Below are 25,137 nucleotides of genomic sequence, written 5' to 3'. Positions count from 1 at the left end.
AGCCTTTGTTTGCAATTACAGAGGTCAAACGTTTCCTATAGTTTTTCACCAGGTTTGCACACACTGCAGGAGGGATTTTGGCCCACCCTCCACACAGATCTTCTCTAGATCAGTCAGGTTTCTGGCCTGTCGCTGAGAAACATGGAGTTTGAGCTCCCTCCAAAGATTCTCTATTGGGTTTAGGTCTGGAGACTGGCTAGGCCACGCCAGAAACTTGATATGCTTCTTACGGAGCCACTCCTTGGTTATCCTGGCTGTGTGCTTCGGGTCATTGTCATGTTGGAAGACCCAGCCTCGACCCATCTTCAATGCTCTAACTGAGGGAAGGAGGTTGTTCCCCAAAATCTCGCAATACATGGCCCTGGTCATCCTCTCCTTAATACAATGCAGTCGCCCTGTCCCATGTGCAGAAAAACACCCCCAAAGCATTATGCTACCACCCTCATGCTTCACAGTAGGGATGGTGTTCTTGGGATGTTACTCATCATTCTTCTTCCTCCAAACACGTTTAGTGGAATTATGAACCAAAAGTTCTATTTTGGTCTCATCTGAACACATGACTTTCTCCCATGACTCCTCTGGATCATCCAAATGGTCATTGGCAAACTTAAGACGTGCCTGGACATGTGCTGGTTTAAGCAGGGGAACCTTCCGTGCCATGCATGATTTCAAACCATGACGTCTTAGTGTATTACCAACAGTAACCTTGGAAACGGTGGTCCCAGCTCTTTTCAGGTCATTGACCAGCTCCTCCCGTGTAGTTCTGGGCTGATTTCTCACCTTCCTTAGGATCAGTGAGACCCCACGAGGTGAGATCTTGCATGGAGTCCCAGTCTGAGGGAGATTGACAGTTATGTTTAGCTTCTTCCATTTTCTAATGATTGCTCCAACAGTGGACCTTTTTTCACCAAGCTGCTTGGCAATTTCCCCGTAGCCCTTTCCAGCCTTGTGGAGGTGTACAATTTTGTCTTTATAGTCTTTGGACAGCTCTTTGGTCTTGGCCATGTTAGTAGTTGGATTCTTACTGATAGTATGGGGTGGACAGGTGTCTTTATGCAGCTAACGACCTCAAACAGGTGCATCTAATTTAGGATAATAAATGTAGTGGAGGTGGACATTTTAAAGGCAGACTAACAGGTCTTTGAGGGTCAGAATTCTAGCTGATAGACAGGTGTTCAAATACTTATTTGCAGCTGTATCATACAAATAAATAGTTTAAAAATCATACATTGTGATTTCTGGATTTTTTATTTAGATTATGTCTCTCACAGTGGACATGCACCTACGATGACAATTTCAGACCCCTCCATGATTTCTAAGTGGGAGAACTTGCAAAATAGCATGGTGTTCAAATACTTATTTTCCTCACTGTATATATATATATATATATATATATATATATATATATATATATATATATATATATATATATATATATATTTATATTTATATATATTATATTTTTATATATATATATATATATATATATATATATATATATATATATATATATATTTATATTTATATTTATATATATATATATATATATATATATATATATATATTATATTTATATATACTGTATATGGTATTGATTATGTCATGCCGAAGGAAGTTGCCTTTGCTTGGGCCTGTAACAGGTTTAGAGACTTTTCCCACTCAGTATGGGTGTATTCAAATTCACATTTTATTTATAACATACACATTCATACAGAGTATGACATATAGTGAAATGCTTTTTACAACTGTCCAACTTGTAGACATGAAAGAAATACAATATATGAAAAAAAGTAAGTAATGTAAAAAAATAAATAATTTAAAACTATATAAAAATGTCTACCTTTGTGCCTGAGTATCTGTTGATTAAAAAATGAATGACATGGGAAACCAGTGTAACTTGTGAATACACACATATGCACAGGTGCAACACAAATAAAAGACAAAACACCAAATTTCATTATACTTCTACATATTGCCTAAAATAGAGACCAGAATGAATAATGGCCAGAATTATTCATGGGTTGAATTTTGTGTTCATCAAATACCCACAAAAGCACTTATCTAGAGCATAGATTATTTTATGATTGATACCATGATTAAGTGCATAGCAGTAAAAAACGTTAGATATGTATGCGTGTGTTGAGATGTTTCGGGCTGCCGTTAGCCTTTTGATGCCTTATTATGCATTCTGTGTATCTGAGTTATCTGAAGGAGAAAACATTGGGTCACCGTGTTTTGTCGATAAGGCCTGTTAGGGTAAAAAAGCAGAGACTCTGAGATTCGTTTGACCCTGAGTGGTGCCTATAAGGATAACACTGGGAAGGATGTGCAGGGAGAACACTGTGAACATTGTGAGTAGGAGCTGCATTAGGAAAAGAATGTCTTTTGTAACTAATAGATAATTATGTAAATTGTGTGGAGCGCAAATAACTCAGTACTATATTTAGAAAACTGGAATATTTATGGATTTGCTTCCAAACTATCATGAATAAAGAAGTAGCCTCATGAAGAGATTCTGTCTTCAGCTCTTTCTTTTATTTAAGACTGCCAAACAGTTATCAGATACTTTATTTAAGCTTGTTATTTTAATAATTAATATATTAACCAGTCCTCCACACGATACAAGTTCAATCTTAAATCAATAGTTCAATAATTGGCAATTCCTCAGAATCTGCTGATACTCCACAGTACAATTGAATTCAGTAGCCTCTAAACATGTGACTAGTTTTGATGATGTCGAAAAGGACTGTTTTAAGTATGAGAACTATGTGCAAAACATTCTGCTAGGATATGAAAAATTTATACATTAGATTAAAATATGAATTATTTAATTCTATACAGATTGTATACATTCACTTCAAAAACTCAGGTACACACAAGTGGATACATTTCATGTGTGCGTATCCCAGAGTCACCGCTAGGGGGTGTGCGATACTTAGTGTGCAATAGCATAGTAATTATTATATTATTTTTTTTTTTAGAATGTCACTCGTTTTCAGTAACCAGACATAACGCTGCATGAAGTGTTCACCGAATACACACCAGCAATCTCCCAATCCATGCAAGAATTAATTCCTGGACATGGATCGTAATCACTAGCATCGAGGTGGCTTGGTTTTAAAAGGTCAGATGTTAGTCAAAAGATGACCGATCTCTTTTACCACCTTCAAACTTTTCACCAAACTAAATATAAGGATTATGAAAATAATAAAATTTAACTTTGGCATCATTTAGCAAAAAAGTTCCATCTGACAGAAAAAAAAAGCGACAGATGGCAAGATAACAAATGCTGTCACTAATTACGTTGCCAGGGATATGGTACCAGTTCAAGTTTTAAGGAGAGATGCCTGGGAGAAAATACTTCAGTGAAACAGAGCTGGCTAAATTGTGCGAGTCGTGTCGCCAAACTCTTGTGCACCAGGTGCAAAAGGTTTTGCATTTTGCTCGTTTTTCGTACTGCACAGTTTACTTTAGTGATTTTCGTTGGTATTTAAATGCTCCAGTTTTAAATAAAAGATACGCTGTCCTTCAATACCCCGACCAGGCATACCATTATGACGTTAAAACATTATGACCGGTGAGTAAAAAACAAGGATTATCATCATGCACCTGTTAGTGGGTGGGATATACAGTACAGACCAAAAGTTTGGACACACCTTCTCATTCAAAGAGTTTTCTTTATTTTCATGACTATGAAAATTGTAGATTCACACTGAAGGCATCAAAACTATGAATTAACACATGTGGAATTATATATGGAATTATATACATAACAAAAAAGTGTGAAACAACTGAAAAATGTCATATTCTAGGTTCTTCAAAGTAGCTACCTTTTGCTTTGATTACTGCTTTGCACACTCTTGGCATTCTCTTGATGAGCTTCAAGAGGTAGTCACCTGAAATGGTCTTCCAACAGTCTTGAAGGAGTTCCCAGAGATGCTTGGCACTTGTTGGCCCTTTTGCCTTCACTCTGCAGTCCAGCTCACCCCAAACTATCTCGATTGGGTTCAGGTCCGGTGACTGTGGAGGCCAGGTCATCTGGCGCAGCACCCCATCACTCTCCTTCTTGGTCAAATAGCCCTTACACAGCCTGGAGGTGTGTTTGAGGTCATTGTCCTGTTGAAAAATAAATGATGGTCCAACTAAACGCAAACCGGATGGAATAGAATGCCGCTGCCAGATGCTGTGGTAGCCATGCTGGTTCAGTATGCCTTCAATTTTGAGTAAATCCCTAACAGTGTCACCAGCAAAGCACCCCACACCATCACACCTCCGCCGCCATGCTTCACGGTGGGAACCAGGCATGTAGAGTCCATCCGGTCACCTTTTCATTATTTTCATAGTCATGAAAATAATGAAAACTCTTTGAATGAGAAGGTGTGTCCAAACCTTTGGTCTGTACTGTATATCAAGCAGCAAATAAATATTTTGTCCTTAAAATTGATGTGTTAGAAGCAGGGCCAAAATACGATGTCTAGACGACTGGGTTGGAGCATCTCCAAAACTGCAGCTATTGTGGGATGTTTCTGGTCTGCAGTGATCAGTATCTAACAAAAGTGCTCCAAAGAAAGAACAGTGGTGAACCGGCGACAGGGTCATGGGCGGCGTGGGGCGCGAAGGCTGGCTAGTTGAATTTAAAGCTTCAGTTTTACATTTTGCATATCATTTGCATGTAATTTGCAAAAAATGTAAAACAGCTTACAAACAAACCAAAGTGCTTAGACTGAATGTAGTTTGTGTGGCTGCAGGATGAGGCTCCAGTATGAGATTGTAAAACCTCTCACCTAACCCTTGCTAATACTCAACAGCTAAATCTTCCAGCACCTCAGTGAACAAACCTCATCCTGTCATGTACCATTACAGTATATATGCTGTAAATCTAAAAAAATCAGAGATTGTACTCCACTGATCTAGTGTTGTACATGCATATGAATTTGTGTCTGGAGAGTGTTGTGTATTTTATTACTGTTTGTAGAGTCCAATAATTCCCAAAGCCAACATGTAAACAGACTTCATTATGGCATCAGACGAAGCAAATCAGCCCATCAACCATCAAATATGTTGGAAGAGAAATCTGAAAGTAAAAATAAAATGCACTTTTAAAACCTACAACACAAGGTTAATGATGCAAATATAATTTAAATCTTGCCATTGTCTTTCAATTTCAAGTCAAATCAAAGATCTTCTGAAGCCAATGGCTGTTTAATGCATGAAGTGAAAAGTAATGTACAGTTAGCATCGTAGTACTTAAGTCTGGTGTTCAAATATCTGTACTTCTTTTTTTTATTCTACATAATACTTTTGACTTGATTTACTCCAGAATAAAAAAGAAAAATCTAGTAAATTTAGTTACAAGTGATAAGAAGGCTTTAAATAAAGTAATAAAGTAATAAGTCGGCTTTTAATATCAGACAGCTTCAAGAAATTGAGGTAAATTCCTAACAGTCAGATTTGACAGAAAAAACAAGATCCATCTCACCATATTTGCTGTCACATACAGTATGAATTTTTTATCAGGCCAGCATCTATTGTGTCAGCTGGGTCTGTTTGCGTTTCCACAGTATTCATACTGAGCGCATAGGAATAAAGCTGTTGTCAGCCAACTGCCCAGAGATGATGTTTTATAGACATAATTATTGCTGCTTACCCATAATATTAAATGGGAGGACTACAATCTAATAATAATCATTAAGTGGGTGTCTGACCAGTACTTCATTGCAGAGCATTATTTTTCAGACACAACCCCAACAACAGCATCTGCTTTTCCTCAGCAGGTTCAAGCATCCACACTAGAGATCCATGTATTTCTACAATGTGTTTCCCCCTGAGGTCCTACAAGTATTTCAGTTTTGCATGTTAATCGGCTCATCAGCTAAATTAATAAGGTAGAACGTGACTGAACTAAGTGTGGTAGAATAGGGAAATGTTCAACTTTAAACTAAAGTTATACAAAACAGGGGCATTTAATGGCAATGACCAGAAAAAAACCCTTGTCTATGTCTAATGGCAAAAGGATGCATGCTTCATATGTTCGTACAAGTACCAATACCAGAGTGTTAGCTCAGTAGTTACGATGGCTGCTAAATGCAATGTAAACGTACCTACCAGAGAACTAAACAAAAACATTATGCATGTTTATATGTATGCTGAATCAAATGTGGAGGGAATGTGGTTGTGTTTCTATCTAGTGTGTATCTATCTATCTAGTAGTATATAGTGGTAGGATATGTTGCTGCCATCTACTGTGCACATGTGTCTTTTGCATGAATGAGGAATCCTAATTGTGTAGTAAAACTCTATGTAATGGTACGGTGGCCAAGAAGTGCAAAAAAAAAAAGAAAACACAATAAAAAAAAATCCATGGAAAAACTACCAAATTATGGTCACGATGAGTAATAAAAACCAAAATAAAAAAAATAAGAAAGCACAACGACAAATCAGATAAATCTGAAAAGATATAGTTTGCGAATGGAATTCTTACTGCTGATTGGACAAGACACCTGTCACTCACGACATACAGGGCGTGTAAGATAATCAGAAATTGTGCATCTAAATTTGTTTCTTGTACATATGTGAATTTGCGCTCACTTCAAACCATTTTCCCAATATTGTTATTTGAATGTAAAATATATAATCAAATAAACGTTTCCATTCACACACGAATCGACTTTCTACTTCCTGTATGTCTTGAGTGACAGATGTCTCGTCCAATAAGCGGTAAGTGTTTAAGGGGGGGGGGGGGGATTATAGCTGCCTTTTCTCTATTTGTTGTAGTTATTATTATTTCAACAAGATTTTGGAAAGGGAGAGGATGCCTGAGAAATGGAGAAGGAGTATGCTGGTACAGATTTTAAAGAATAAGGGAGATGTGCAGACCTGCAGTAACTACAGGGAAATAAAGTTGATCAGTCACACCATGAAGTTATGGGAAAGAGTAGTGGAAGCCTGGCTGAGAGAAGAGGTGACCATCTGTGAGCAACAGTATGGTTTTATACCGAGGAAGAGCACTACAGACGCAATGTTTTCTTTGAGAATGTTGATGGAGAAGTATAGAGAAGGTCAGAAGGAGTAGCATTGTGTGTTTGTGGATTTCGAGAAAGCGTACGACAGGGTGCCGAGAGAGGAGTTGTGGTACTGTATGAGGAAATCAGGTGTGTCAGAGAACTATGTGAGGGTGGTCCAGGACATGTATGAGGACAGTGTAACAGAAGTGAAGTGTGCAGTAGGAATGACAGACTGGTTTAAGGTGGAGGTTGGACTGCATCAAGGATCAGCTCTGAGCCCTTTCCTGTTTGCAGACGAGGTCAGACAAGTGTCTTCGTGGACTATGATGTTTGGGGAAGATATTGTGATTAGTGGTGAGAGTATAGAGCAGGTGGAGAAGAGCCTGGAGAGGTAAGCACTGGAAAGAAATGGGAATGAAAGTCAGTAGGAGTGTGTGAATGAGAGGGAGGGCAGTGGAGTGGCACAGTTGCAGGGAGAAGAGGAGGTGAAGGTGGATGAGTCTAGGTATCTGGGATCAACAATGCAAAGTAATGAACTAATAATTCTATGATTGATTTCTCACAGCAGAAAGTTCTAATAACACGTTATTAAACATATTACATATTAAATGATCATAACTGGAAGACATTGCTAAAATGAATGTAAATTTGGTGTATTTTAACATTGTATATGAAATGTTTTAATGTATTTTATACTTGTACGTTCAACATAGGTTGGGTTGAGTTTCAGAGAGTGTAATTGTTGTTCCAATTATTTACAGGCGATAGGAAATCCCCTTTAATACCGCTTTTTATCATTATTCTTGCTCACTTCCCTTTAATGCCCCGCGCATGCGCTGTCTCTCGGGGTAGCAACACGGGGAAAAAATCTGCTTCGTATGTGCAATTTTATTCATAGTTCGTGATTTTGTAATCCGCCATACTAAACAATAACTCAATCCAACAAACAGATCACCTGTGTTTTCAGTATGGACATAATCCTCTATCTGCTTTTTTCACGTGGTTTATTCCTCTTGAGCCTTCGAGTTCCCGGATGTTTGCTGCAAACTGCACAGTGCTCCTTGTTGGACTTTAAAGTGTAGATCAGCTGCTGTTTATTAAAAAAAAAAAGAAAAGAGAAAGAAGAATGAGAGTCACCATTCATAGTACAATGATAAAGAAAAGAGGAGACTACATGCAGCGTCCGCCATTGAGCTTTAAAACAGTGCACAGTCTTGGGTTCAGGTGATTATTTACGAGAAGAGCATGCTCAGAATTTTCCGTTTTCTTCACCGAGATTTCCAGAACATTACAAAGTGTACTAGAAGTTCTGGAAACGCCGATATCCAGTTTGCATAAGGAAACGTTACCCAGCAGTAGTGCGCATGCGCTAATTACTGCTCTGATCATGCTGGACTTTTCTGGAACCTTGAAGAACAAAATGATTACAGGAGAATGTGCTGTGATTAAATCTTTAATAAAAACACATATTACAGGTTTCTATCATTCTTACACTGTACCAATATGTTAATTTCTATTCACTTGTAGTTGTTTCTCAAGTTAGTTCTTCTCACACTTACATTATAAGAGATATTAACAGTCATCCCCCAAAATGTCCTGATCAATATTATCCCGTGTCAATATCATATCTCTGATTTCATCAATATCAAAACGAACTCTTTGATATATACCTGGAAGTCTGTCCAAGTAGTGCTGCTATAAAACTTTAATCTAAAATGAAAAATGAAATATTAAATGGGATTTACTAATAATGGCTTATGATATTTATATTATGTTTTGTAGAAAACTTTGGTTGTCAAAATAACTGTTATGACAAAACTTGACAGGAAATGCCAATAATGAACATATGTAGTAAACTTGAGAGGAAATGTTTATGATGAACATATGTACAGTGGGTACGGAAAGTATTCAAATTTTTGATTATACTGATTGGACTTGATTAGGAAAGCCACACACCTGTTTATATAAGACCTTACAGATCACAATGCATGTCAGAGCAAATGAGAATCATTAAGGTCAAAGGAACTGCCTGAAGAGCTCAGAGACAGAATTGTAGCAAGGCACAGATCTGGCCAAGCTTCCAAAAAAATTTTTGCTGCACTTAAGGTTCCTAAGAGCACAGTGGCCTCCATAATCCTCAAATGGAAGACGTTTGGGACGACCAGAACCATTCCTAGAGCTGGCCGACCGGCCAAACTGAGCTATCAGGGGAGAAGAGCCTTGGTGAGAGGTAAAGAAGAACCCAAAGATCACTGTGGCTGAGCTCCAGAGATGCAGTCGGGAGATGGGAGAAAGTTGTAGAAAGTCAACCATCACTGCAGCCCTTCACCAGTGGGGCTTTATAGCAGAGTGGCCCGACGGAAGCCTCTCCTCAGTGTAAGACACATGAAAGCCCGCATGGAGTTCCCCAAGATGGTGAGAAATAAGATTCTCTGGTCTGATGAGACCAAGATAGAACTTTTTGGCCTTAATTCTAAGCGGTATGTGTGGAGAAAACCAGGCACTGCTCATCACCTGTCCAGTACAGTCTCAACAGTGAAGCATGGTGGTGGCAGCATCATGCTGTGGGGGTGTTTTTCAGCTGCAGGGACAGGACGACTGGTTGCAATCAAGGGAAAGATGAATGCGGCCAAGCACAGGGATATCCTGAACGAAAACCTTCTCCAGAGTGCTTTGGACCTCAGACTGGGCTGAAGGTTTACCTTCCAACAAGACAATGACCCTAAGCACACAGCTAAAATAACGATGGAGTGGCTTCACAACAACTCTGTGACTGTTCTTGAATGGCCCAGCCAGAGCAATGACTTCAACCCAATTGAGCATCTCTGGAGAGACCTAAAAATAGCTGTCCACCAACGTTTACCATCCAACCTGACAGAACTGGAGAGGATCTGCAAGGAGGAATGGCAGAGGATCCCTGAATCCAGGTGTGAAAGACTTGTTGCATCCTTCCCAAAAAGACTCATGGCTGTATTAGATCAAAAGGGGGCTTCTACTAAATACTGAGCAAAGGGTCTGAATACTTAGGACCATGTGATATTTTAGTTTTTCTTTTTTAATAAATCTGCAACAGTGTCAACAATTCTGTGTTTTTCTGTCAATATAGGGTGCTATGTGTACATTAATGAGGAAAATAAATGAACTTAAATGATTTTAGCAAATGGCTGCAAAATAAAAAAGAGTGAAAAATTTAAGGGGGTCTGAATACTTTCCGTACCCACTGTATATAGGTAAATAGGTTACCATCAAACGTGTGTGTGTGTGTGTGTGTGTGTGTGTGTGTGTGTGTGTGTGTGTGTGTGTGTGTGTGTGTGTGTGTGTGTGTGATTTAGTGAGAAAGAGACAAATTGAGACAGCAATATCTTTCCTATAATAGTATAAAAGTATACAAAATAATTTTGTATTTCAAAACATTTCATAATTTCTTATATGAAGGATGCATTTAGTGTTTTGTATTCTTAGAACAATAAAAAATTTATTTTGCATTAAAAAAAAATTATATTTTATAATCCTTGCTTTTAAAATGTTTTCATTGTTGACTCATTGAATAAAGATGATGAAAAATATTCTAAACTGTGTGACTGATAAAGAGTTTAGAATCTTGAGCAAAACAGGACCTCAGCAACATTTACTCTTTGCAAGTGTTTAAACAATACTAATAAATAATATTGTCTAAATACTATATACAATACTATAATGTTACTTTTCAAAATAAATGATTAAACCATGAGGCCTGTCGCTGGCATTTGTTTGGACTGTAAATATCTGCACATTGAATTTAACTATGTTACAACTGAGTTAAGTTTGCAGCAGTTTGACTAAAATGTGGCCACTCTACATTTGTAAAATAAGCTCTGCTCACAGCTGTGCCACTTACAGGCCCCATGTGCCACAGACTGTCAGAATGGTGCTTGCTGTGACTGACAGACACCTCCTGTAACTGCTTGACCCTAAATGGACACATGGTTTATGGACAAAGACCTCCCCCGAACTAAAACTCTTCCGTGCATTGCATATCTACCAGGGGGGGTATTCCTTCTGGAACATTCGGGATAGGAGTTTCGAGAAAGGTGTCCTCATAGTATAAAAAGACTGAAGTGGGCCTTCAGAACGGCAGATAGCATTCAAGAGAGAGCACACAACAGACAAGACATTGCAAGACTCACCACGAGCTGAGTAAACCTTCATATGCAAGGAGATTCATAAATCAATTGATATAGAAGACATTTAAAAAAAAGGTAAGTGGCTAAAGCAATTTAAACTGCAGACCTCTGCTGAGGTTTTAAAGTTACTTTACAATTCATTTGATGAATATGAATATTAAAATGAATAATTTTAACTTCTATAGATTTGTAATACATACATAGTTGATAATTGTTTTACAATATTTTTATTAAATTACCCATTGTATTTTATTCTACATTAATTTTACTTGGTATTTCATAGCTTTCAAAGATTTTAATCACACTTTTATAAAAAATAGACGTTTTCTATATTACTACAGTGCGTTCTATGTTTTCAATGAAATGGCAATGCAATGTTTTCAGCTTTATTATTTAAATGAGTAAGGTCAGTCAGAGAGCACATGGCACAGACCATATGGCAATATGGCTGCCTGGCAGCTGCCGCCAGTATTTAAAAGTCCACAGGCTATAAAATGCAAAAAATCCAAAATAGACAGATTGAATTGCAGCAACTTTGAACATTTCAATAAGTGGTATTTTACATCATTTATAACATTATAATTATAAGACGGGCTTTGGACACATAAAAAAAAAAAAAAACCTTCACATGCAGTTGGTGTCATATTTCTGGAGGAATCTTGACAGCTGCCACTTTATGTCTCATTTACCTGATCCTTCAACTATTTAAGACAGGAATTTAATTCAGAAATGGTTTGATTGAAATGTTTTCTTCTTTAAAATCATTGAAAAAAAAGATTATTTAAAAATAATCTACAAACTTTTTACGTCCACAAACATCGATTAATAAATACTTTAATAGCAATATTAAGTATAATAGTAACATATTTTACAAGAAGACATAATTACAATGTCTTTAAATGTTATATATTTTAAATGTAATAAATGTGTTAAAAAATTCCAAATATATTAATTAAAACATTGTTATTAAATAAGACTAATGAAAATAAGCATAAGCCATATTTCAAATATTATTTCATAATAAACGGTGTTAAACATACAAATACTATGAAAATAAATTACTTAAATGTGTAAGATTTTTTATAGTTACTTTTTGTAAATTTTTCCATGTATTAACACAGATGCCTGAGAAAGCTGCCCAGCCCATGATGGAGGAGGATGTGGAGACCTTTGCCTTTCAGGCAGAAATTGCTCAGTTGATGTCTCTGATCATCAACACCTTCTATTCTAACAAGGAAATCTTCCTCAGAGAGCTGATCTCCAACTCATCTGATGTAAGTTTTACACTCAGAGATAACAGATGAAACAGACTGGATTTAGTGGGAACATGGTTGTCTGAATTAATCAAAACCTCATTTGTACAGGCTTTGGACAAGATCAGATATGAGAGCTTGACAGATCCAAGCAAACTTGATTCCTGCAAGGATCTGAAGATTGAAATCATTCCTGACCAGAAAGCGCGTACCCTGACCATCTTCGACACTGGCATTGGAATGACCAAAGCCGATCTCATCAACAATTTGGGAACCATCGCCAAGTCTGGAACCAAAGCATTCATGGAGGCTCTGCAGGCTGGAGCTGACATCTCCATGATTGGTCAGTTTGGTGTGGGTTTTTACTCAGCCTACCTGGTAGCTGAAAAAGTCACAGTCTTCACTAAACACAATGATGATGAACAGTATGTCTGGGAGTCAGCAGCAGGGGGTTCCTTTACAGTGAAGCTGGACAATGGTAGGACTTCATGCACACATACATAAAAAACGCATAATACTAAATAAAGAATATTATAATTATACATTTATCAAGGCTGTGATATAACAATATTCCATTACGTTATATGCTGCTTTTTTCATATTTACAGGTGAGCCTCTTGGTCGTGGCACAAAGGTAATTCTTCATCTGAAGGAGGACCAGTCAGAATATATTGAGGAGAAACGTATCAAGGAGGTTGTTAAGAAGCACTCTCAATTCATTGGCTACCCCATCACTCTCTTTGTAAGTGCTTCTACATGCTATAACAGCGTTGTTTCTTCTGTGGTGTTCCTCTCTTCACTTTTTACATGGATTTAATGTTGATTGTTCAAATGATCTGTTTCTTAGATTGAGAAGCAGAGAGAAAAGGAAGTTGATCTAGAAGAAGGAGAGAAGGAAGAGGAGGCTGCAGCTGGTGATGACAAGGATAAGCCCAAGATTGAGGATGTAGGATCTGATGAGGATGAGGACAGCAAAGATGGAAAAAACAAAAGGAAGAAGAAGGTCAAGGAAAAGTACATTGATGCCCAGGAGCTGAACAAGACCAAGCCTATCTGGACTCGTAACCCTGATGACATCACCAATGAGGAATATGGAGAGTTCTACAAAAGCCTTACCAATGACTGGGAAGACCACCTTGCTGTCAAGGTTAGTTAATATAAATGACTTAAAATTAACCGAATTGGATGTATTCTTTGTATGGTTAGTTACAGTTTGACCAATTATCGCTTATTTGAATATAGCATTTCTCAGTGGAGGGCCAGCTCGAGTTTCGTGCTTTGATGTTTGTCCCACGAAGAGCAGCTTTTGACCTCTTTGAGAACAAGAAGAAAAGAAACAACATCAAACTCTATGTGCGCAGAGTCTTCATTATGGATAACTGTGAAGAGCTGATGCCTGAATATCTTAGTAAGTGTGCCAAATTATCACTTGTCATTTTGTCCAAATTAGCACTAGAAAAATACAATAAAAATAGCATCATGGGCTATTTAATTATTTATTTTTATTATTATTAGATTTTATGAAGGGTGTGGTGGACTCTGAGGATCTGCCACTAAACATTTCCAGAGAGATGCTACAACAAAGCAAGATCCTCAAAGTCATCAGAAAGAACCTGGTCAAGAAGTGTCTTGAGCTCTTTACTGAACTTTCTGAGGACAAGGACAACTACAAGAAGTACTATGAGCAGTTCTCCAAAAATATCAAGGTAGATTTACATTCCTACTATATTAAAGTATATTTAAATAACATTTTGGACCATTTACAAAAAGTAGGCTTAAAGCATGTACCAAAATTAGCTCACATTTTCTGTTCTTTTTCAGCTCGGTATCCATGAAGATTCTCAGAACCGCAAAAAGCTCTCAGAGCTTTTGCGCTACTATACTTCCAACTCTGCAGATGAGATGGTGTCTCTCAATGACTATGTCTCTCGCATGAAGGACAACCAAAAGCACATCTACTACATTACTGGTTAGTAACAGACTCTGTTTCACATATATAACACATACACACTGTATCTCAAATCCAACTAATTTTGCCACTTCCCTAAGGTGAAACAAAGGAACAGGTGGCCAACTCTGCCTTTGTTGAACGACTGCGCAAAGCTGGCCTGGAGGTGATCTACATGATTGAGCCCATTGATGAGTACTGTGTTCAGCAGCTGAAAGAATATGATGGCAAAACCCTGCTGTCAGTGACCAAGGAGGGTTTGGAGCTGCCCGAAGATGAAGAAGAAAAGAAGAAACAGGAAGAGCTTAAAACTAAATTTGAGAACCTTTGCAAGATCATGAAGGACATATTAGATAAAAAGATTGAAAAGGTAAAAAAAAGAATCATGAATACTTTTTAACAACTTTAAATATACGGGTCATTATTCAAATGTTTTTATAATGCATCTTTTTCCTCCTAACAAGGTTGGGGTATCCAACCGCCTGGTTGCCTCTCCCTGCTGCATTGTGACCAGTACATATGGCTGGACAGCCAACATGGAGAGGATCATGAAGTCTCAGGCACTGAGAGATAATTCCACCATGGGCTATATGACGGCCAAGAAACACCTGGAGATCAACCCCGTGCACCCGATTATCGAGACCCTTAGAGAGAAGGCAGAGGCTGACAAGAACGACAAAGCTGTAAAAGACCTCGTGATCCTGCTCTTTGAGACCGCATTGCTGTCTTCTGGATTCACCCTAGAGGACCCACAGACCCATGCTAACCGAATCTACAGGATGATCAAACTTGGTCTTGGTAAGTTATAACACTTGATTCGTTTTTTTAAAAAAAATTCTATTAGTATTGTTTTGATTAAAAGACAATTTTCTAATACTCTTCATGCTCTTTTGAAGGTGTTGATGATGACGATTCAGCTGTGGAGGATATAATTCAGCCTGGTGAAGAGGACATGCCAGTTCTGGAGGGTGATGATGACACGTCCCGAATGGAGGAAGTTGACTAGGCCTAGCTGTAGCACAAATAAATGTAAATGTATTTATCTGGAAACACATTCATATGCTAGTTCAGCTTTCCAACATGGGATAATGAGTTTGTAACTAGTTTATTTATTGTTGTTTATTTGTTTTTTATTTTATTTTATTTGTTTTAATATTTTGTGACTTAGTTTGAATTCTCTGTTTGTAACTTTAACCACTTTTTTTTTAAGAAAAAGAAACATGGAACTCAATATTTCTAATAAAAGATAATTTTATAAAGCAACAAAGCCAAGAGTCCAAGTGAAATAAATGAATTCTCCAAGTTTATTCCAAGATGTCCACCTTGACACACAGTGCGATGGTTTCGCCTCGGGCGCGCGCGCGCTCCCGCGCACCATACGAAATGCGCTGCGAAGGTTCGAGACGCTGCGCGTGCAGGCCCCTACTTTCTGGAACACTCCGTGGAATCGCGCTATATAAAGGCGCCGCGCGCGCTGCTTCTCCATCACAGTGCACGTAGAGTGAAAGAGGGAGAGAGAGAGAGGGAGAGAGAGAAAGAAAGACATCACAGAACCGGCTAGCGTTGCGCTTAAACTCCTCAGCTGTTTCATAGCGAAAAACTCTTCGACCAAACAAGGTAAGGCGCTGAGCTTCTTGAGAAACCTTCTCTGATACTTTCTATCAACTCTGAGATCATTTGTGGAGCGCACTTTCAGCTGTACAAACACGGGCTGAGGTGACTTCCAGGTCTGCTAATGATACCAGTAAGATGTTTAACCTGACTGAACTGTGATGAAGCGGTTTCCTAGGAAAATTTCGAGCTCCGGTTTGACTGAACACCCCTAACCACAGGGCTGAATCCAGAATAGGAAAACTAGAAGAACGTGAACCAGATCCCATACACTACTACCTAAAGCAATGCCATTGCCTGCTATATTACACTCCAATGGTGGAAAGAAATGGGGGAACTAAGTAGAGAATGTGAATGAACAGAACATCATCTGCTTATAAATTATTTTAAATAGATCTTTATTCTCCTGTAGATGATTATAAAGTGTAACTTCAGGACAGACAAGTGCCCGAGTTTAATTCTTATAGTGGGATTAGTGTTTAGTAAGGTGTTAATAGAAATATATCGTCTGATTATGTGGAACAGCTGTGATGTTAGATTGCAGGATTGCTTGAGTTGACTGTCCTGGAGTAGAAGGTCTGCTCTGCGGGTCATCGTGGTTGACAGATGTGCTCAGATCCTGATTATGGTCGCTGTTGGCAAATGACAAGAGACAGTGGAGCTTTCTAGAAGGCTGCAGTTAGCCGCGGAAGCCGGAAGGGGGCGTCAGGAAGCCATGTGCTCAGATTTTTCCAGAAAATGATCCACACACACACACACACACACACACACACACACACACACACACACACACACACACAGGAAAAGTTAATACATGTTAAAATTCGAAACCTTCAGCAAGTTTTCATTGTCTCCAACAGCGAAACAAAAGCAAGCAATGGGTTCAATCCCCTGCTTCAAAATATATAATTAAGCTGGTTAGTAACTTATACAAACATTTTTAAAGCAGAGTCAATCCCAGTTTAACTCGTACCATACATTCATGCACAACAGGTTATAATGCAGAACATACGCTCTGTCTCGAAATCTTAATTCACATACATTGTCCTAACATACATTATAAAATGTATTCAGTTGTGTATTGCATCTCAACCGTTCTCCTGTCTCATACAGATGCCAGAAGCACATGACCAGCCAATGGAGGAAGAGGCAGAGACCTTTGCCTTCCAGGCAGAAATTGCTCAGCTGATGTCTCTGATCATCAACACCTTCTATTCGAACAAAGAAATCTTTCTCAGGGAGCTGATCTCTAATTCCTCTGATGTAAGCAATGATGTCCAAATATGTAATCACATTACACATGTCATAATTGTAAAATGAAATGCAGAATAGTTATATAGAGTATCTCACAAAAGCGAGTTCACCCCTCACATTTCAGCAACTATTTTATTGTATCTTCTCAAGGGACAATATTATAGAAATGAAACTTGTATATAGTTTAGAGTAGTGCAGCTTGTATAGCAGTGCAGATTTACTGTCCTCTGATAATAACTCAACATACAGACATTATTCTCTAAAAACTGGCAACTAAGGATTAAGGCAGTGCTAGATAACAATGGTATTCACTTTTGCGAGTTACTGTAATATAACTGTATAGTTATATAGTCCACTATATAGAATAGTGTAAAGTGTGCAGACTGATACATTTGCCCTTTTAATGTTGATGTTTATGCCAAAAGTAAAAATAGAAGTTGTACATAGCAAATACACAAATTTTTCATTTTGTTAATTCCTTTTTCTTTTTTTTTTTTTTTGTATTAAATTAGGCATTGGACAAAATCCGATACGAAAGTCTGACTGATCCAAGTAAACTAGATTCTGGAAAAGACCTAAAAATTGAAATAATTCCCAACAAAGAGGATCGTACCCTGACCATCATCGACACTGGCATTGGCATGACTAAGGCTGATCTCATCAACAATTTGGGAACCATCGCCAAGTCTGGGACCAAGGCATTCATGGAGGCTCTGCAGGCTGGAGCCGACATCTCTATGATTGGTCAGTTTGGTGTTGGGTTCTACTCAGCCTACCTGGTAGCCGAGAAAGTCACAGTGATCACCAAACACAATGATGATGAGCAGTATGCCTGGGAATCATCTGCTGGGGGCTCATTCACAGTAAAGGTGGATACCTGTAAGTATATCATAGCAATGTAATTTTTTTTCTGTAATTTAGGCTTAAGACAAGGTGAAAAAAAATCATATTAGTAGCATTTAGTTGTAATAACAATGATATAACACGTTTATAAATGATTGTGTGATTGCAAGCTCAGTTTTTTTATTTCACATTATTATAATATATATCTGTTCATACAGCTGAACTATTTAAGCGTGGCACAAAGGTGATTCTTCATTTGAAGGAGGATCAGACCGAATACATCGAAGAGAAGCGAATTAAGGAGATTGTGAAGAAGCACTCACAGTTCATTGGCTATCCTATCACCTTATATGTAAGTAGCTATTAAAATGAAATTGTATTTTTAAAGTATTTTCATTTACACTTACACTTACCAATGTTTCTAATGTGAAGGTGGAAAAAGAACGTGACAAGGAGGTGAGTGATGACGAGGTTGAGGAAGAGAAAGAGAAGGAAAAAGATGAGGAGGAAGAGGAGGAGGAGGGAGAGAAAGATGTTGATAAACCAGAGATTGAAGATGTCGGCTCAGACGACGAGGACCATGACAAGAGCGCCGATAAGAAGAAGACGAAGAAAATTAAGGAGAAGTATATTGACCACGAAGAGCTAAATAAGACAAAGCCTTTGTGGACCAGAAACCCTGATGACATCACTAACGAGGAGTATGGAGAGTTCTACAAGAGCCTGACGAACGATTGGGAGGATCACCTTGCTGTTAAAGTGAGTCTACAAAACTGACCTTTGCCATACTCTGCCAGTATGTTTCTTGAAATCAGTAATTATGATGATTAACAGCACTAACTTCCTGCTTGTTCTTCTTAGCATTTCTCAGTGGAAGGGCAGCTGGAGTTCCGTGCTCTGCTCTTTGTACCACGAAGAGCTCCTTTCGATCTATTTGAGAACAAGAAAAAGAAAAACAACATCAAGCTCTATGTTCGTAGAGTCTTCATCATGGACAACTGTGATGAGCTCATTCCAGAGTATCTAAGTGCGTGAATCAATAATATCAAATAAATTGTACATATACACTATAAAATGCCCACAACACACACAGATTTAGAATTTACTTATGAATTAAAAATTCAAAAGTTTTGCTCTTTTTTTTTTTTTAGACTTCATAAAGGGTGTGGTGGACTCTGAGGACCTGCCTCTGAACATCTCCAGAGAGATGCTGCAGCAGAGTAAGATCCTGAAAGTCATTCGGAAAAACCTCGTCAAGAAGTGCCTTGAGCTCTTCACTGAACTTGCAGAGGACAAGGATAACTATAAGAAGTATTATGAGCAGTTCTCCAAAAATATCAAGGTATCAAATGCATCTGGTTTAAATAGTTGGATTTTTTTTCTATGCCACATTTTATATCCAAGTATTAAAATGTGAATCACTGTAAATAGTTGCTTATTTAAAATCAATGTGCCCCATAGTCAAAATCAAGCATTTAATCTAATGGCACTGCAGTGCCATAGTTAGTTTATTGACTACGACTTTTCAAAGTATACATACAAAGTTCTTCAATAGGTGTAATAGAAATAGATTGAAAACTGAACACTGAATCTGTAGAACTGTAATTGGAGAAGGCCACCATATGCCCTACTCATTGCATGTCATCTTATTGCCATCTGCTTCCTGGTTTGATCCTGTAAACCTGCCCAAAGCTGATTGTTGTTTATGCAGACTTTTAATACACTGTGCAAACTGCATTAGCATTTAAAAATGTTTAGTTATTTACTTTTTGTGTACTTTCTATCACCAACAGCTTGGTATCCATGAGGACTCTCAGAATAGGAAAAAGCTCTCTGAGCTGCTGCGCTACTACACCTCCGCCTCCGGGGATGAGATGATGTCCCTCAAAGATTACGTCACTCGCATGAAGGACACCCAGAAGCACATCTACTACATTACTGGTAAGTGTAGTAATATTATAAATGAAATTATTGTACTTCTGGTGGACATGTTCAGGGTTTTATTTAACATTTTTGGTATAAAATTTGTTGCAGGTGAGACAAAAGAACAGGTGGCCAACTCTGCTTTTGTGGAAAGGCTGCGCAAAGCTGGCCTTGAGGTTATCTACATGATCGAGCCCATCGATGAGTACTGTGTTCAGCAGCTAAAGGAATTTGAGGGCAAAAACCTTGTGTCTGTGACCAAGGAGGGTCTGGAGCTGCCTGAGGATGAGGACGAAAAGAAGAAGCAGGAGGAGAAGAAGACACAGTTTGAGAACCTTTGCAAGATCATGAAGGATATTCTAGAAAAGAAGGTTGAGAAGGTAAGAAAATTAATAGCGTTTAAAACAGTTTTTATTGATTGCTGCAATATGTAGAACTTGAATTAGTTGACTTCTTTTGACATTCTTTTATTTTTTCCTTACAAGGTTACTGTCTCCAATCGCCTTGTTTCCTCCCCATGCTGCATTGTGACCAGTACATACGGATGGACAGCCAACATGGAGAGAATCATGAAGGCCCAGGCACTGAGGGACAATTCCACCATGGGCTACATGGCTGCTAAGAAGCATCTAGAGATCAACCCTGATCACCCAATTATCGAAACCCTGCGACAAAAAGCAGAGGCTGACAAGAATGACAAGTCTGTAAAGGATCTGGTCATTTTGTTATTTGAAACTGCACTTCTCTCATCAGGCTTCAGTCTTGATGATCCTCAGACACACTCGAACCGCATCTACAGGATGATCAAGCTGGGCTTGGGTAAGTTTAAAGCTCATGTCAAATGCACCAGTTTGTTTTCTAGGGAACATTGAAACAATTAGTCGATAGTAACTGAGAAAATACCATCAGCATACAATAATTTGTGGTTTGGAACTTGCGGTATGGAAAATTTGCGGGTTCTCACTTGGAACATAACTAACAGCAAGTTGCGGATTATATTAAAATTCAGCAGGACTGAATGTTCATGAACGTTAGGAACAACATTTTAAACTATGTTTTCACTAACAAAATTTCAAAACGCATTATTCTATTACAGTGACATAATGTCTAGATGAATTCTCTAAGGTACCATAGGGGGTGCGTCCAAAATTCGTGGATTTTCAGAACTCGTTCTACGACGTAAGGAAAATATTTGGAATATATTTTAAATATTTGGAATATGTTTTAGGCATTGATGAGGATGACCTGTCGACTGAAGAGCCCAGCTCTGCCCCCATCGAGGACATGCCCCCTCTGGAAGGGGATGACGACACATCCCGCATGGAGGAGGTTGATTAATACTGCATTGTTTGTCAGTTCACAGTTCTGTAAAATTTGTACAGGTTTAAATTGGTGGGCTTGAGATGCACCTGGGTCACCGCCATTGCATAAGTGACAACCGCATGAGTTCCCTTGTGTAAAAAGATGCATGTGTTTATCACTAAGGCTGTATCAAAACAAGTAAAGATAAAGCCAACATATTCCAGATACAGTTGTTCTGTTACTGCACTGAATGGAAAACTTGCCAGACCTAACCTGTGTCTGGAAATGTGTAGATCATCATATAAAGAATGAGTTAGTGATGGATAAATGCAACATTAATACTAGAAATACAATGTTATGTTGGAGATTGCAACTCGATTGTGCAGCTATACCTGGCTAGGTACCTGGGTGCTAACTGAGCCCACTTGGTATTAATTTTGGATATTGATGTTCTTGCCTTTTTATTACTGGTTTCAAATCAGGATTGTGGAAGTGTAGCTTTTCCCTTTATTTTTCCTTTTTTTATTTTGATTTGTGTGCATTTTCTTATTTATTTACATTCCACAAGTCTTTCTTCAGCAAGAGAAATACAGTGTATCTGATATTGTAAGTTAATGTTACAATTACAAAATAAATTTCATTTAAAATGATTAGTGACTGACTCTGAATTCATGTAAAATCCTGTACATTATATTTGGATGGAATAAATGATAATTTATCATGGCTACACAATCTGTTATTGTTTCACCAAGCACTAAAAAGTGGTCATTTAATGATGATTCCTTACCATTAATAGATAGTGTAGAGTGGGATTTAGTCTTGTAAGCCATGTTAGAGGTGTTTCACTGGGCAGAGTATCCGAGGCTAAGACTGGAGGGGGCTGACACATGCTGCCTAACAGATGGGCTACATTCAGTACATTGTATGTATATGACAAAGTCTGCTGAGATGTAAGGTCCGCCTGATCGAACAGAAAAAAATGATGCAGGTGTAAACCGCATATATGGACCTAATAAACTTCCAAATGACTGTATGTTCCATGTCTAACTAAAGATTAGATTTTTTTTTACATCCGTGTCAGGATTCTAAGCACTTATTCGATTCTTAATTTAAGCAGCAGGTGGCACCATAACGCACAACCTTTATTTTTATTTATTTTTATAAGATAATTTAATGCAGTATCCACAGAGCTTTTGATAGACTTTTTGCAGACACTTTTAACTAAAATAAATTTTAGTTAAAAGGTCGCACAGCACCTTTTTTAATATTTGAAATTCATGAACATTAATTTGTGAACATTATTTAAATGTGTACAATATTTTGTATAATAACTATAGCTGTAAATCATTAGGTCGAGGTCGACTACCTGCATGTTTTTGGAATAATGATTCGTATAATTTATTACTAGTTACAATTAAGAAAAACAATATTAATGCTTGTGATTTCCGCAAGTGTAACTAAATTTTACCGTCCAAACGGAATGTTAGTTTTGTGATAAAGAACATATCCTGTAGCTTCACACTAGGATAGCATTCAATCATTGAGAAATTAGTGTTGTGCGGATTAGTTTAAGTCTTTTATCAAAATGATTACAATTATGAAATCACTAGCAACCCAGCCATGCAATATTGTTATTTCATTATTCCTGTGGTTCTTGGGGTTTACCCTGACCAGGATAAAGATTCAAGATTTTTATTTGTCACAAACATAGGTGTATACAGAATACAACTTGTAGTGAAATGTAAAGAAAAAAATAAAAGAGCTCAGAAAATTGTGCATTAAATAAAAAAATCAATAAGATCAAATATATTTGCTAAAGATAAACTATTAGTTAATTATAATTTATATATATATATATATATATATATATATATATATATATATATATATATACATATATATATATATACATATATACATATATATATATATATATATATATATATATATATATATATATATATATATATATATATATAATTCGGTTATAGTTAATAGTACTTTTTTATTTTTTTAACTGAGTTTCAGCTGCCCAAATTAAAATTTTCTGGCTATTTAGCAGTTTTTTTTTTTTTTTTTTATATTTAAGCAATATGTAGTCTTTCATACAAACCATAATCAACTGTCTCAAAGTTTTTGAATTCCTTCTCCTTTATACATTTCTATGAAGAAACAAGAGAATGTTGACATTTGTCCTCTTGAGCCAGTTAATTTTGACTGTGAACAACTCCTGCTTTCCAAAGAACATTTCTCGGAAAATAGAGATGCAGTGATCCCAAGATATATCACTGAGTGACTGAACGCTGACTTGTGTTGAAAGTACCGAAAAGAAGGAGATATATTACTGTTCATGTTAAGTAAAATCAAATTGTTTAAAAAAAATCCCAGATAGGATAGATATTTTAATGTAAGAATGGATTCACATTCACCAGCATTAAAAGTGCTCACCTACTGACATGTTCTTTGGAGATTGAAGCAAACCAGAGAACCGTGAACACACAGTCAAGATTAATCATATATATATTCTCTATGCATATACTCCCAGAAAGACTCCATGATCATGAAATCAGGTCTCTGTAGTGCCTGAATCATCAATTTCAGGACTCCTTGTTCTTCTTTACGCTAAAGATTGTTCTTATTGACATTGGCTGTAACGTTTAGGGTCATTGTCCTGCTGATTTAGGGTTAATTAATCAAGACTTGGGGCCCATCAAATGCATCCCTGATGGTATTGCACAGTGGAAGTATCTATCTGTATTTCTCAGCTTCGTAAACAGAATTAATGCTGACCAATTCTCCAACTCTGCAGAAATGCAGCCCCAAACTTGCAGGAAACCTCCACCATGCTTCACTGTCACCAGCTCTCTCACTCACTCATTATTGTACCGCTCTCTAGCCCCCCTTTGGCAAACAATTTGCTTCCTGCTAAAGCTAAATGTTTACAATTTTAACTCATCAGTGCAGAGCACCTGCTGCCATTCTGCATCATAGTTCCTCCAGGTGCTAAGCCTAGTTTCCATGTCAGAGGTATGGCTTTTTGACGACAGTTCTTCAATAAAAACACTTCTGGCCAGACTTCTACATACAGTAAATAGATGTATCTGGGTCCCACTGGTTTACACCAGTTCTTTGCTGATGGCACTTCTGGACATCTTTCTGATATTGAAGAGAAGTAAGCATGATGCGTCTCTAATCTGCTGGATTAAGTTTCCTTGGCCAACCACTACATATACGCTTTTTAACCTTGCCTGATTCTTTGTGATTCTTCAAAATATCTTGAACAAGACATCTTGAAACCCCAGTCTGCTTTGAAACCTTGGCGTGGGAGAGACTTTGCTGATGCAGTACTGTATAACTGCCTTGTGTCTTGTAGCTGTGCTCAGTCGTGGTGACATGACCTGTGACATGAAACTGTCTTCCACAACCCCACCTTATTAGCAGAGTTTGGCTGTTTCTCAAGCCAGGTGTTTCTGTTTCAGTTAATTACTGGGTTTCAACCTACATATAAAATTGTTGATCATTAGCTTCTTTTGGGTATCATGTTAATTATAAATCGGATCCTACACTAATCCTACAAAATTCCTGACTTTGCGCAAGTGTAAAAAAATTGACAAAAATGAACATTATATATATATATATATATATATATATATATATATATATATATATATATATATATATATATATATATATATATATATATATATATATATACTGTAAAGTAAGCATGCTTTTAATACACACACACACACACACACATATAATGTATATATAGAATCTGAATGCAGCAGATGCACTAAATATAAATAATTAGTAATTTTTTTAAATCTAAGTAG

General features: G+C 37.5%; 2 protein-coding genes across 2 annotated transcripts; both read left to right on the top strand.

Moving 5' to 3' along the window:
• Positions 1-11,033: 11,033 nt before the first annotated feature.
• On the top strand, positions 11,034-15,635 carry hsp90aa1.1 (heat shock protein 90, alpha (cytosolic), class A member 1, tandem duplicate 1). Its single transcript, XM_083562285.1, has 11 exons — positions 11,034-11,240; positions 12,288-12,441; positions 12,532-12,898; positions 13,029-13,162; positions 13,268-13,567; positions 13,663-13,828; positions 13,936-14,126; positions 14,242-14,389; positions 14,470-14,738; positions 14,833-15,166; positions 15,265-15,635. The coding sequence occupies exons 2-11, from the start codon at positions 12,289-12,291 to the stop codon at positions 15,372-15,374; spliced, it is 2,172 nt and encodes a 723-aa protein (XP_083418411.1). The 5' UTR covers positions 11,034-11,240; position 12,288; the 3' UTR covers positions 15,375-15,635.
• A 44-nt stretch (positions 15,636-15,679) lies between these two features.
• Positions 15,680-21,949, top strand: hsp90aa1.2 (heat shock protein 90, alpha (cytosolic), class A member 1, tandem duplicate 2). Its single transcript, XM_083562283.1, has 11 exons — positions 15,680-15,985; positions 17,093-17,242; positions 17,746-18,112; positions 18,295-18,428; positions 18,509-18,835; positions 18,938-19,103; positions 19,228-19,418; positions 19,870-20,017; positions 20,111-20,379; positions 20,485-20,818; positions 21,228-21,949. The coding sequence occupies exons 2-11, from the start codon at positions 17,093-17,095 to the stop codon at positions 21,335-21,337; spliced, it is 2,196 nt and encodes a 731-aa protein (XP_083418409.1). The 5' UTR covers positions 15,680-15,985; the 3' UTR covers positions 21,338-21,949.
• The last annotated feature ends 3,188 nt before the right edge of the window (positions 21,950-25,137 follow it).

Source organism: Silurus aristotelis (genome assembly GCF_946808225.1).
Source record: "Silurus aristotelis genome assembly, chromosome: 15".
Lineage (NCBI taxonomy): Eukaryota > Metazoa > Chordata > Actinopteri > Siluriformes > Siluridae > Silurus > Silurus aristotelis.
Note: the sequence above shows the minus strand (reverse complement) of the source record. Positions and strands in the feature narration are given on the sequence as shown.

Excerpts from the sequence above, each read along its gene's own strand:
- hsp90aa1.1 (XM_083562285.1), top strand. The coding sequence starts at position 12,289 with ATGCCTGAGAAAGCTGCCCAGCCCATGATGGAGGAGGATGTGGAGACC. Across the intron at positions 13,829-13,935 it reads GCTGATGCCTGAATATCTTA|ATTTTATGAAGGGTGTGGTG; the intron begins GTAAGTGTGCCA and ends TATTATTATTAG. Across the intron at positions 14,739-14,832 it reads TAGATAAAAAGATTGAAAAG|GTTGGGGTATCCAACCGCCT; the intron begins GTAAAAAAAAGA and ends CCTCCTAACAAG.
- hsp90aa1.2 (XM_083562283.1), top strand. The coding sequence starts at position 17,093 with ATGCCAGAAGCACATGACCAGCCAATGGAGGAAGAGGCAGAGACCTTT. Across the intron at positions 17,243-17,745 it reads TGATCTCTAATTCCTCTGAT|GCATTGGACAAAATCCGATA; the intron begins GTAAGCAATGAT and ends GTATTAAATTAG. Across the intron at positions 19,104-19,227 it reads GCTCATTCCAGAGTATCTAA|ACTTCATAAAGGGTGTGGTG; the intron begins GTGCGTGAATCA and ends TTTTTTTTTTAG.